This window comes from Schistocerca cancellata, chromosome 5 (assembly GCF_023864275.1).
Source record: "Schistocerca cancellata isolate TAMUIC-IGC-003103 chromosome 5, iqSchCanc2.1, whole genome shotgun sequence".
Taxonomy (NCBI): Eukaryota; Metazoa; Arthropoda; class Insecta; order Orthoptera; family Acrididae; genus Schistocerca; species Schistocerca cancellata.
Genome location: NC_064630.1, coordinates 433,266,898 through 433,281,449, shown reverse-complemented (window position 1 = coordinate 433,281,449; position 14,552 = coordinate 433,266,898). Strand labels below are relative to the sequence as shown.

Genomic DNA, 14,552 nt, shown 5'->3' with positions numbered 1-14,552 from the left:
TCAATGTGCTAAAGCTCCCATATAAACTAACAGCTGGATGCACCTGGAAGCCACTCACATAAAATTTAAATGCATTTCTTCTGTGTCTAATGAAAGCAAAGGACATTATTGTATTTTTTAAACAGCAAGATGAAAAGAAATTTGGCATGTTTATGTATCATATAATTAACATTCCATAAAATAAAATTTTAGAGACCAATTCTGACCAACTTTCTGATTCAGCATACTAGAAAGAAGATAAGAATGGAAACAGGCACTGTCGATGATGGGCTTTGCAAACATTCCAAGAATGAACATTTCCCAACTACCCTTCCAACCAATGACTGGTGCCACTTTATTCAGTTTGTACATTGATCATGTGTACTGCAAGCAAACAAAAATCATTTTGTATTACTGACAAATGAGTTCTACTTAAATATCATAACATTTTTATAGAACTTTATTGAAGTACCTAATAAAATAACATATGTGTTAACATATCCTTACTGAATTTATACCAAACCATATAAATGCTTTATCAATACATTGTTTTTATGGCAGCCAACGATAAACACAGACAATTAGTTACATATTTTCACAAAACTTTAGTCATTGACACAAAATGTTGTCAATGGCATTTGCATAGAACTTGGCTAATCACACAGCAAAGTTCAATGATTTTTAGTTTATTTACTTTTCAGCATAGCTCATATATTCAAATCACATTTCACTCTAAAACAAAATTTAACAGAAAACATTTATTTTGACCAAAATCTGTGGCAATTAGTGTGTGACTGGAATATTTCTTGCTGAAACTATACACACAATGTTGAGAAGAGCAGGCACAACAGATGGATAATGAGGAAAGGCGGATGCTAATTTGTCTAAATAGGTGTTATAGGACAAGCAAGGGAGCCATCTGAAAGCAATTCAGTTCTTGATGTAGTAGTCGACTGCACTGGAAAATAAAGAAAGAACTGTGTGTTGGGGAGGCCAATAGAAGGTTAACAAGCACAGGCTTGAAGTGAGACTTCACAGCTATGTATACGGATCACTGTGACTGCTATTTACAATTAAAGTGTTCCTCTGAGTGCAGGTACTTTTTCAGCTTGTACTCTTGGATATCTTTTTACAATTATTCAAAAATCACAAATGTACAATTTTTACATGATTTATGCCTCAGCCTTGAAACAATAAATGCTTATTCTGCATGAAGAACTGATCAATTCATCTGCGAATACTACAGTGTAGGTGAAGTTTCATTCCTACGCACTAGGTTGTGAATTTCTGCTAAGTTCAAAAAGTTTCCTTGTTTCTCTATTACACTGCAGCAGCTGAAGGAGCTGTTCTTGAATCTCATCATTTTTCTGTTCCATTGCATCCAAAAGAGAATTTAACTGGTCAAGCTGAGAGTTGAGTTCCTCACAATCTGAAACAGCCAAACAAAAATTCTCTTAAAATTCATAATGTTATATCTGACGACTATTCCAATAACATAGGCAGACAAATGTTATATACAGGGTATCTAAAAATAATGCTGTACAAATCATAACTATGAAGTCATGAGTAAATAACATGCAACCATTCACCACATAGTGGAGATGAGGAACAGTGCATGGCTACAAGTAGTTTAACATAGTAGCTACGATAGCATTCTTTCCCTACTGCCAGCACATTTTCTTGAACTCATGGCTACCATGTTGTCAAACGCCACTAGTGATGAAAGGTAACAGCTCATTTTTCTTATGATTTTGAAGCTTGTTTATATTGCATGATTAACTGGTATGTCTTTAGGTAGGAACCATGCAAGTAGTTTTGTCTTTTGAGCCCTGTAATGTAATTTTCAACAACTTCATGTTAAAGTACTCTCTAATATTACTTCCATCCATTGGTAGGAACGTGTATTGTCATTTTGTTTGGTTACAATTAGGGCTTTTCATTTATGAACAATTGAGTAACAAAACAGATACCAAATTGTCAAATTGTGTAGAGGGTCCAGTGTGATGTAAGATCTTGAGCAGTGCTGTGTGATTTAACAAATTGTATACCTAAAATTCTGATTTTTCGTGTCTTTCGAGAATCATACTGTTCTCTAACCAGTATTGACTTAAACTTCAGGGAGGAGTCATCTGCAGCAAAGTATCAAAATGATGGTAAGTTCTGGTCAACATTTATTATTTTGAACAAGTTGAGTTACACCTACTCACTTTAAGAACATTTATTTCAGCTACTATTTCCAAAATCATTATTTCTTAAAGCTATTTACTCTGAATTATTTTCTTTTGAGAACATTAATTTCCAGCAAGACAGTTACACCATAGTGTCTAACGAATCCCCACCAATGGTTGCAATCTAAAACTATAAAGCAGTAATAGCCATTGGTAAATGTGCTTTATTTTGTTGTACCATTTGAATCAATTACCTTGCATTTAGTGTTGGAATTCCTGTTACATTGTGGCACTACCTAACACACTTGGAAAAAGAAAAGGCAGCTTACAACCAACAATGGAGTCAGTATAGCTCTGTGTCTTTGTTCTTGTCAATATCTTCACTATGCTGTGTGTGGCTCTATACATATTTAATTTGTATCATTCTACAGAGATCTTACATTATCATGTCTCGTGAGGGAATATGTAAGAAAACACAGCATTAATATTGTTGGAAAGTAGTTGTAGAATCTAAATGTGTTAGGATTGAAGGAGACTGCTCACTGCAAAGCAGAAGTGTTGCACTGCTGGTATGCACACACAAAAGAAAGAAAACTTGCTAGCTTTCAGAGTTAGCCTTCAGTCAGCTGGGTGGGTTGCTTGGATGGACACAGCCGGTTTGCCAGATAGGAATATGGAATAGAGCGATGGCAGGTATATGGCTGGAACGACTGAAGTGGCCGGTAGGAAGCAGCATGTGCTGAAGGGAATGTGGATGTTGAAATGAGATGGAGTGGTAGCATGAAGGAAGAGGAAACTGATGGGTGGAGGATGTAGGGATAGTAAATTACCTGAGATTGAGGCCAGGATGATTACAGGAGTGGAGAATGTGTTTCAAGGACAACTCCTATCTGTACAGAGAACCTGGTGGTGGATGGCTCGGACTGTAAAGCAGCCACTGAAATTGAGCATATTGTACTCAGATGATAGTCATGCCACTGGATGGTGAACTTTGCTCCTTAATAGTTTGGTTATTGACCCAGGAGGACAGCTGGTTGGTAGTCATACCAGCATAAAAGGTTATGCAGTGTTTGCAGCAGAGCTGATATATGATATGGCCATTTTCACAGGCAGACATGCCTCTATGGGGTAGGATATGTCTGTGACAGGTCTAGAGTATGAGGTTGGTTGGTTGGTTTTCTTTTGCAGTACAAAAACAACTATGGTCATATGCACCCATGTCAGAACTGTAGAACATGAAGACAAAGAGAGAAGTTAAAAATGACTACACTTAATCCCAATCGATGGAAGAGAAGATAGCTACACACTGCTACGTGGAGAAGGGTCTATAAAATACACCATGCATCGTTTGCTAAAATGGCCAGTAACTCAGACAGCAAACACAAATGAGAATACAAGTGGTTAAAAAAGAGGGCATTCTGTCAGGAAATGGCAGATTGTCAAAGGTTGACCTTGACCACAATGAGTATGAATTGGTGGGGAGCACTACTTAACAAATGGTGATGGCTAAAAAGACAGTGCCCAATACGCAAGCAAACTAAAATTATCTCCTCATGGTGAGAGGGCCAAGAGGTGGTCATCCAAGCTGCTGGGACAGGCTTGTTCCCATGAAGGGAGGACCAGTGGCGATGCTAAAGTGATACCACCTGCTGACAATGGCAACACAGATCATTGGAGGGAATGTAAGAACTAGCATGCTGAAGTAAGAGCACTGCAGCCTTGGCAGCAGCGTCAGCGGCCTCGTTTCCTGTCAGACCGATGTGACCAGGAACCCACAAATATCACAGTGTCTCCATCAAGAGTGAGCAAGTGACAACTTTTTGGGATCTGTTGCACTGAAGGATGGACGGTGTACAGCACACAGAGGCTCTGAAGCGTACAGAGAGAGTCGGAGCAGACGACGCAATTGAAAAGCCAGTGTCGTTGGATGTACTGCATGGCCTGATATAGGGTGAAGAGCTCTGCTGTAAATACTGAGCAGTGTTCTGGAATCCAATACTGAAACACATCGGTACCAATGATGAAGGCACACCCGACACCACAGTCAGTCTGAGAGCCATCAGTGTACACAAAGGTACTGTCGCAAAGTTCCATGTGAAGGTTGTGAAACTGAAGGCAACAGAGCAAAGCTGCAGCAGTGGCCTTGGGAAGTGAATGAAGGCAATAGTGAACATGGGCCACCATATGAAGCCAAGGTGGTGAAGGGTTCACACCCACCAGGAAAGTTGAAGGTAGCTTGAAGTTAAGTTGCCGGAGCAAGAGCTGAAAATGAACTCCAGGAGATAACACAGAAGAGGGAATGCACCCAATACTGGCAACCAAAGAAGTAATTGAAGGAGGAGGCACAGGTGTCATGTGGAGAAGGGAAAGGCGAACTGCAACAGTTTGAAGGTGGGTAGTCAGGGAGATGGCTTGACTATGAACGTCCTCCCGTATAAGCAGCATGACTGACTCCCCCATGAGATGGAATGCTGTCCTTGGGGGAGGGGGGAGAGGTCAAAACAGACCAGAAAGAATTCAAGAGCTCAGAGTGGTCATGAGAATGCAATTTTGTTTCCTGTAGGCACAGAACAAGTGGCTGCTGCGATTCTAAGGGCAGACATAAATACACTGATCACAGGCTAAGAACGTTCCATTGAAGGAGAGTCATAAAGAGGAAAGAGGAGGAAGGACAAAATGAAGGAGTGTCACCTCAGCAGCCGCCGAGTGCCACCCTTCAAAGACTCACTGCTACGGGGTGCAGAGACTAGAGAATCCTGCTCCATGAGATCTACGGAGTCGTCGACATTCTCCTTCTGTCGATCTTCAGAGTTCAGGGCACACAAAAAGTTGGCAGTGTGCACCAGCAATACGGAGTTTGGCTGGGCGAGGGTATCACTTGGCAACACCGTCAAAAAGGATCTCCGAGTTGGTGAAGAAGAAGACCATTTGTCTTTGCTTGACTTCTTGCAGCCTTTCTGGTTGGCAGAGGAAGACTCAGATGTTTGTTGGCTGGAGGAGCATAGGAAGTCTTTGTGGGAGTAATCCTTCTGCCCTCTCCAGCCTACTGGGTGTGTAGCAGGTGACTGTACCCTGTGAGACAAAAGTTTGGTGGCTTCTTGCACAGCTGGATGAGGAAAAGGTGATGCTACCATGACAATGGGCGATTTCACAGCTGCAGTGCTGAATTTGAAGTTGCATGTCTGCATGGCCAAGTCCTTCATGGAGTGTGATGTAGCAAGAACAGTACTGTAATTGCCAGATGGTAGAACGCAGGGTTTGTGACTAGCCAATAACTTGCATGTGACCGGTTAAGGTACTTTTTCCTTTACCCAGATCTCCTGGACAGCACACTCATCAAGTTACATGTGAAAATCTTGAGAGGAGGCATGGTCACCATTGCAGTTGAAACAGCGGGGAGAATAATGCAGACAATAGCCCTTTTGAACATCTCTACCACAGGTTACACATTTGGCCAGGTGACGACAGGACATTCAAGTGTGGTTGAAACGATGACACTGGTAGTAGTGCATTGGGTTCGGAATATACTCTCGGAATGTGATAACTTTATACCATGCTTTGATCTTGGATGGAAGCACCACTCTATCAAAAGTGAGAAAAAGAGTGTGTATGGGCACTAAGGATGCATCTACCTTTTTCATCACCTGATAGACTGAAATGACACCCTGATCAGATAAGTACGTTTGGACTTCTGCCTCAGTCAGATCATCGAGCAGCCGTGTGTGTGTGCGCGTGTGTGTGTGTGTGTGTGGGCGGGGGGGGGGGGGGGGGGGGGGGGAATTCAGAGTTCTTTGGGCCTTGACATGAACAGGATAGCCATGGAGAAGCGAAGCAGCAAGCAGTTAATGTGCTTGAGAATCAGAAGTGTTCTCCCAAAAGCAAAGTGCCACTGCATAAATGAGAGCATGATTTCACAGTGTTGGCAATTGCATCAACAACTTTCTGAATAAGAAATGGGTTTACCATTGCAAAGGGCTGACCACCTTCAATAAATGAAACGAGGACCTGTGGGAGGGTCTTTGAATGAGGAACCATGGTGCAGCTGGGAGGGTCTTTGCCTCAAGAGCTTCATCCCAATTACGTTTGGTAGATGTTTACTGTGAAGATGATGACTGGCTCATTGCGAGAAAATGCCCCATGATTTCCAGCGTCTCCAATGGTGTGCTCCTTCCAACTCCCCCCCCCCCCCCCCCCCCCTCCAACCGCCTTCGATGATAGTTCACACCTCCCGAACACATGCCAGAGGGACCAATCAGCTATTTGGGAAGGTAACACCTCAGGCTGTAACCCCTCCCTGGGCCTGGCCTGTATCAGGTGGTATGTTGAACCCTACCTATCGACCTGGGGATGAGAATTACACAGTACCCAGTTATGCATCAGATGCATGGGCAGGCCTTAAGGAGTGCACAGGGAGCAGGAAGAAAAAGAGAAACCTCAAACGCTGAAGCGAAAGGAGGATAGGAGAAGGCGAACAAAGAAAGAAGAAAGGAACAAGAAACAGTGGTGAGACTGTTCTGATGTCGGCTACGGAAAATGCGAAACAACATTCCCGAACGCACCTCAGATATGTTCCCCAAGGGAGGGAAAAAGGAATAGCGAGAGGATAGACATACAGCACGGAAGGGAAAAGATGCTGCAAAGGCTGGGGCCCCATGGTAGCCAAGCACGAACCCGACAAAGAGTGGTGAGCCCCTTGGGGTGGGGTGGGGGGGCGGTTTGGTTTGCTTTAGGGCACATAAAACAACTGGGGTCATATGTGTTCAAGTCAAAACTATAGAACACGAACACAGAGAGGAGTTGGATGAGTATACTTCAGTCCCAATTGACATAATAGAAGACAGCTAAATACAGGCATGTGGAAAAAGGGCAAAAAAGACACCATACAGAAACTGAGGTCCAAAACTAAAAATTAAATGGCGTTCTCAATATTGCTTTGGCAGATAAAAAGTAAAACGTGGTCGACAGCCCATGCATGATTTTCTAAAAAGGCTGATAAATCAGACGGCAAACCCCAGTGGGAACATAAGTGGTTACACAAGGGGCATTCCATCAGCAAGTGGCAGATAGTTAAAACTTGGGCACAATGTGCACAAAGTGGTGGGGTAGTGATACTTAGCAAATGACGATGGCTAAAAAGGCACTGCCCAATTAGTCCAGTGAAACTGTCAGAAAAAAAGCCTGTACCTTGCAAAAGGTGGGGTAGAAGATTTTATTTTTTTAACTCGTTCATATTGTTGGAAAGGTTAGAAAACCAAGTTTTGCCTACAAAATTTCTCTTGGGAAAACTTTCTGCAGTCAAAAAACTTCGAAAATTTTGGACTTTTTTCAGTTTTTTCAAAATATCTCAGTTTCATTTGCTCCTATTGTTTTGACGTCTATTTTCTTTTTTAAAGGGCACAAAATTATCTACAAATTTGATTCTTACCATTTTTTTCTACTCCCAGTATCTAAGGCGCTACAGCGTGTCAAAAAATACCAATTTTTCAAATTTCAAGCAAAGACTAGTTGGTGACAATTTCCACGATGTAAAGTTCCGTAGAAAAGATAAAGTTGTGACCCTCCTTTCTGCGTTCAATTCTGTAAAAGCTGGGAGCACTAAAATTACTGTAGATCCTTTAACTCTTTTCCAAAGGATTTGTTTAATGAAACAAAGTGAAGAAGAGTTAAAAGCCTTTCTGAAATATGAACTTGCTCCTTACCCAATGTCCCTATTTTCAGAAAAAAGCATGCAAAAAGGAACAAAATCTTCATTCTACAATGCCTTCGTTCCAGTGGAAGATGTGAAGTCAGGTGGACCGAGTAAATTTTTTGTCATTGATGGAGGGTACCGTATCCACAAAGTGACTTGGACTCTAAATGTTTGCTTCAAGTCAATAGCCCAAAGCTATGTTTCTTACCTGCAACATCATTCTGGATCTCAATTTGCTATTGTATTTGATGGGTATCCATGTGAGGGAGACAACTGTAGCACAAAGAGTGCTGAGAGGATTCGTAGGTCCAAGCAACATTCTTCGGTTGACGTTGTGGTTGAATCAGAGATGGTGAACCAAGTCCCTCAGGACAAGTTCTTGTATAACGAACGAAACAAGATGCGTTTGATCACACTTTTTAAAATGGAATTTCTGGAGTGTAGCACTGAAGTGCACCAGGCACAAGAAGAAGCTAACGTTATAATTGTAACATCTGCCATTTCAAGAACCAAAGATTTTGGAAGTGTTGTCATTATCGGAGAAGATGTTGACCTGCTTGTGCTCATGACCGGTTTGGAGCAAGGCATTGAAAACTTATTTTTCTTAAAACCAGGAAGAGGAAATGCAGAAGACAAGTGGTTTTCCACTGCATCTTACAAGTTTGACAATGAAAATATTCTGTTCACTCACGCCTTTAGCAGATGTGATACATCATCTGCTTTTTTTGGTCAAGGAAAAATTAATTGCTGCAATATTGTTGCGAAAAATGAACACCTAACCTCAGCGCTTTGCACGTTCAATAAACCACATGCTACCCGTGAAGAAATAATAACTGCAGGAGAACAGGTTACTATCGCATTGTATAGTGAAGGTGTCAGCAGTTCCTACACACTAGACCATTTGCGGTACCAGCTATTTGCCAAGTCTGCCACAAAAAGCAAACTGAATCTTGCACGGTTGCCACCTACACAAGATGCTGCACAACATCATTCGTTGCGGACTTACCAACAAGTCCAAAGTTGGATGGGAAACTGGGAACCTCCTGAGAAATGGGGCTGGAATCACAGTGACCATGGTCCAATACCCGTTATAATGAGCCAAGATCCAGCACCTGAGGCACTTCTTCACATTGTTTCATGCTCATGCAGGCTGAACCTGTGGCAGAGCGTGCTCCTGCAGAAAAGTGGGTTTGAAATGTTCTTCAATTTGCAAGAAATGTATTGGGGTCAACTGTGAAAATGTACCAAAATTTTTATATGAAGACAGTGAAGATGTTATGGAGGATGTTGAGGAAACCGCTAATGAAACCAACGAACTTGCTGAGGCTGACTCGCTGTTTAAAGAAGAGGTCAATCTGGGATCAACTCTATGTACAGACCCTGAATCCGTAAATCAAGGTATTTCTGGTGACAATGAGGAACCTGGCCCATCAAAACGTTGGAAGTGATGCTCATATCTGTCTCAAGTGTGCTTAAGTGCAATATTACAAGTATTATACACCCAGAACTGTCAACATTTTTTAGTAACTGACAATGCATTTTAATTGTAATAAAGCTACTTATTTTTAATGTCAACTGTGTGGGTTGTATGCACAAGAATAATTACCTACCTAATTAGGTTGCCTATTGCAGCTAATAATAGTTCAGTTTCCTGAGACAATTTATTTTGTGTGTGTGAGTGTGTGTGTGTGTGTGTGTGTGTGTGTGTGTGTGTGTGTGTGTGTGTGTGTTTATGTCTCTTAATGATGTATTTTTATATTTATAGCTTTACAAACACCAGGGCTGAGGTGGCCGATAGTGAACTTCAGGTAGTGATGTAAGAATCACAATAGCTGGGTGCCCAGCAATCCTCATGTTGCATACAGAGAAATTGAATACCTGAAAGTGAAGTGGTAAATTCCAACTTATAACATGATGTATAATGTATTTATACTACACAAACAGAAACTGAAAAAATAGTGTTCAAAAATAAAGTATCTTGCCACTATGCTCAAAATTTGAAAAATTGGTATTTTTTGAGGCGCTGTAGTGCCTTAGATATGGGGAGTAGAAAAAAAAATGGCAAGAATCAAATTTATAGAGAATTTTGTGTTCTTTAAAAATAAATTAGACGTTAAAGCGATAGGAGCAAACGAAACTGAGATATTTTGAAAAAACTGAAAAAAGTCCGAAATTTTCGAAGTTTTTTGACTGCAGAAAGCTTTCCCCAAGCGAAATTTTGTTGGCAAAACTCAGTTTTCTAATCTTTCCAACCATATGAACGAGTTGAAAAAATAAACTCTTCTACCCCACCTTTTGCAAGGTATATCTACTATTTGACTGGACTAAATACACAGCTGAGTTAAAATAATCTCATCGCAGTGGGAGGGCCAAGAGGAGTTTGTCCAAGTTGCTGGGAGATGCTTAATGAGCCAGAGCTTATTCCTGTGAAGGGAGGACCATTGACAATGCCAAAGGGACACCACCTTCTGGCAGACGGCAACACAGAGATCATCAGAGGGAATACAGGTACCGCGGGCTGAGGTACACGGTCTGCAGCCTTGGCAGCAGCCTCGTTTCCTGGCAGACCGACATGACCAGGAACCCACAGAAACATCACACTGGCTCCACCAAAAGTGAGCAAGTGACAGTTTTTCTGGACCTGCTGCACTAAGGGATGGGCAGTGTACAGTGCACATAGACTTTGAATGGCACTGAGTGAGTCTGAGCAGAGGGCACAATTAAAAAGGCTGTGTCGTCGGATTTACTTCGTGGCCTGATACAAGGCAAAGAGCTTGGCTGTAATACTGAGGAGTGTGCTGGAAGCCAATATCGAAAGAAACAGGTGCCAATGACGAAGGCACACCTGACCCCTGGTCAGTCCGAGAGCTATCAGTGTATACAAAGGTACTATCACGAAGTTCCATGCGAAGGTTGTGAAACTGAAGGTGATAAACTGGGGCTGGAGTAGTGTCCTTAGGAAGCAAATGAAGGCCAAGGTTAACATGGGCCGCTTCATGAAGCCAAGGTGGTGAATGGTTCACACACACTGGGAAAGTTGCAGGTAGTATGAAGTTAAGCCGCAGTAGCAAATGCTGAAAGCGGACTCCAGGAGGTAACGGAGAAGAGGAACAAGCCCCAAACTGACAATGAAAGGAATCATCACAGAAGGAGGCATAGGAAGGGTGGCCACACATGACAGACAAACAGCATGCATACCTGCTGAGGAGAAAGTCACAGCAGTAGGACAGGTAGTTCAGCAGCTTCAGCATACAGCACTCAAACCGGCCGGCTGGTGTAAATGGCACCCGTGGCGAAATAGATTCCGCGATGGTTCAGACGGTGTAAGAGGGATGGGCATGCAGATGCATAAACAAAGCACCCATAGTACAGTTTCGAATGGACAAGGGACCAATACAAACTGATGAGGGTGGTTCAATCGGCACCCTGGGAAGTACCATTGAGGACACGTAGGACATTGAGGAACCGTGTACAGCGGGCTGCCAGGTAAGATGCATGGGAGGACCAAGAAAGTTTCCTATCGAGCATGAGCCCCAGGAATTTCATAGTTTCAATGAAACGAAGGGCAACAGGCCCAAGATGTAAAGATGTTGAGAGAAACCACTTGCATTGCCAGAAATTCACACAAACAGTTTTGTCAGTGGAAAAGCGAAAGCCATTGTCTATGCTCCAGGAGTAAAGACGACCAAGACACCACTAAAGGCGCCGCTCAGTGAGACACATCTGTGGATAACTGCAATAGATGGCAAAATTGTCAACAAAAAGGGAACCCGAGATGCCCGGTGGGAGACAGGCCATGATAGGTTTAATGGCGATAAAGAGGATGACACTTAGGGCGGAACCCTGAGGCACACCGTTTTCCTGGATAAAGGTGTCCAACAAGGCAGAGCAAACACACACCTTGAAAACTCGATCTTGTAAAAATGCCTGAAGGAAACAGGGCAGGCAGCCATGGAAGCCACACAGCCACACATGTAAAGAGTACGGAGGATACCAGTTCTCCAGCAGGTATGTAGGTCTTCTCCAAATCGAAAAACAGGGCCACAGTTTGGATTTCCGAAGAAAACCATTCATGACATGGGTGGACAAAGTAATGAGATGGTCACCTGCAGAATGCCATGTTCGAGATCCACACTGCGCATTTGTCAGTAAATTGCAAGACTCGAGCCACCATACCAGCCAGCCCCAATCATACATTCCATCACCTAGCAAACACAGCTGGTAAGTGAGATGGGGCAGTAGCCAGAAGGAAGGTTTTTGTCCTTACTGGGCTCAGGTATGGGTATGACGGTGGCTTCACGCCAGTGTCCGGGAAATGTGCCTTCTGCCTACATGCAGTTGTACGTGTTAAGCAGAAAGTGCTTGCCCGCAAGAGAAAGGTGTTGCAACATCTGAATGTGGATGGGGCGGAGGATCAGGATGAACTGAGAGTATGATCGAGCTGCCTCATAGTAAAGGCAGCATTGTAGCACTCACGGTTCGGAGAAGAGAAGGGCATCACCCGAGCCTCCTCCACTCGTTTCCCATTGAGAAAGGCAGGGTGATAATGGGAAGAGCTCGAAACTTCTGCAAATTGGTGACCCAAGGTGTTGGAGATAGTAAGAGAGTCCACGATAACAACATCTGCTACTGTGAGGCCGGAAGTGGGTGAATGGATCTTAGTCCCATAGAGCTGTCGAAGGTTGGCCCACATGACAGAGGAAAGGGTGGAACTGTTAAAAGAACTAATGAATGAAATCCAACTAGCTTGTTTGCTATCCTGCACAATGCGAAGACAAGCTGCACACACCTGGTTATAATGAATGCATTTCGACATTGTAGGATGATGGTTAAAAACAAGGAGAGCAGGTCTCCGTGCACGAATTGCATCACAGCATTCCTCAGTCCACTGAGGGACTGGGACAGGACATGGTAAACAGAAGGTACAAGGAATGGAACATTCTGCAGCAGTAAGGATAACATTGGTGAGATTGTCCACTTAGTCATCACAATTGCGGAATGTTGTTCTTTGAAGGTTGCCAGGGAGGAGTAAAGCTGCCAGTCAGCCAGCCTCAGCAAGCTGTCATTTGGGTGTGCATACAGATGAGGTAGGAGTCCGCAAACGGAGAGCACATGGGAAATGGTTTCTCGAGTACATGTCAGAGGAATAGACCACTCAAGACGATGGGCAAGTTGGGCAGTGGAAAACGATAGGTCCAAATGGGAATAGGTGTGCGAGGAGTTGGAAAGGAAAATAATAGATACAGACTCCCAGGTAGATGCTATTTTTCTTGACTTCCGGAAGGCGTTCGATACAGTTCCGCACTGTCGCCTGATAAACAAAGTAAGAGCCTACGGAATATCAGACCAGCTGTGTGGCTGGATTGAAGAGTTTTTAGCAAACAGAACACAGCATGTTGTTATCAACGGAGAGACGTCTACAGACATTAAAGTAACCTCTGGCGTGCCACAGGGGAGTGTTATGGGACCATTGCTTTTCACAATATATATAAATGACCTAGTAGATAGTGTCGGAAGTTCCATGCGGCTTTTCGCGGATGATGCTGTAGTATACAGAGAAGTTGCAGCATTAGAAAATTGTAGCGAAATGCAGGAAGATCTGCAGCGGATAGGCACTTGGTGCAGGGAGTGGCAACTGACCCTTAACATAGACAAATGTAATGTATTGAGAATACATAGAAAGAAGGATCCTTTATTGTATGATTATATGATAGCGGAACAAACACTGGTAGCAGTTACTTCTGTAAAATATCTGGGAGTATGCGTGCGGAACGATTTGAAGTGGAATGATCATATAAAATTAATTGTTGGTAAGGCGGGTACCAGGTTGAGATTCATTGGGAGAGTCCTTAGAAAATGTAGTCCATCAACAAAGGAGGTGGCTTACAAAACACTCGTTCGAACTATACTTGAGTATTGCTCATCAGTGTGGGATCCGTACCAGATCGGGTTGACGGAGGAGATAGAGAAGATCCAAAGAAGAGCGGCGCGTTTCGTCACAGGGTTATTTGGTAACCGTGATAGCGTTACGGAGATGTTTAACAAACTCAAGTGGCAGACTCTGCAAGAGAGGCGCTCTGCATCGCGGTGTAGCTTGCTCGCCAGGTTTCGAGAGGGTGCGTTTCTGGATGAGGTATCGAATATATTGCTTCCCCCTACTTATACCTCCCGAGGAGATCACGAATGTAAAATTAGAGAGATTAGAGCGCGCACAGAGGCTTTCAGACAGTCGTTCTTCCCGCGAACCATACGCGACTGGAACAGGAAAGGGAGGTAATGACAGTGGCACGTAAAGTGCCCTCCGCCACACACCATTGGGTGGCTTGCGGAGTATAAATGTAGATGTAGAATGTGGGTGCTCCAGTGTTAAGCAGAAGACGTTAAGTTGGTTAAGGTCAGCCAAGAGGACACCTCTCTGGCAGATCCTGGGAGAACCCAAATGGGGATTATGTGCATTAAAGTCACCAAGTTGCAAAAAGAGGGGAGGCAGCTGCCCAATAAGCTAAAGGACATCTGCCCTGGTGATATTGAATGACAGAGGTACATAAATGATACAGAGGGAAAAAGTCAGGTGGGGAAGAAAATGGCGAACTGCAACAGCTTGAAGATGGGTAGTCTGGGAGATGGGTTGACTATGAATGTTGTCCCATATGAGCAGCATGATGCTCCCATGAGATGGAATGCCAACCTAAGGAGGAAGGTCAAAATGAATCGGT

The 14,552-nt window shown here is 43.3% G+C and overlaps 1 protein-coding gene across 1 annotated transcript in view; it reads right to left on the bottom strand.

Annotated features, from left to right (window-relative positions):
- Nucleotides 1–305: 305 nt before the first annotated feature.
- LOC126189043 (UPF0184 protein AAEL002161) overlaps nt 306–14,552 on the bottom strand; it is a 51,617-nt gene continuing 37,370 nt past the window's right edge. The window contains exon 2 of the mRNA XM_049930895.1: nt 306–1,408. Coding sequence (XP_049786852.1) covers nt 1,245–1,408 — 164 coding nt within the window. The 3' untranslated portion in view covers nt 306–1,244. The remainder of the gene's footprint in view (nt 1,409–14,552) is intronic.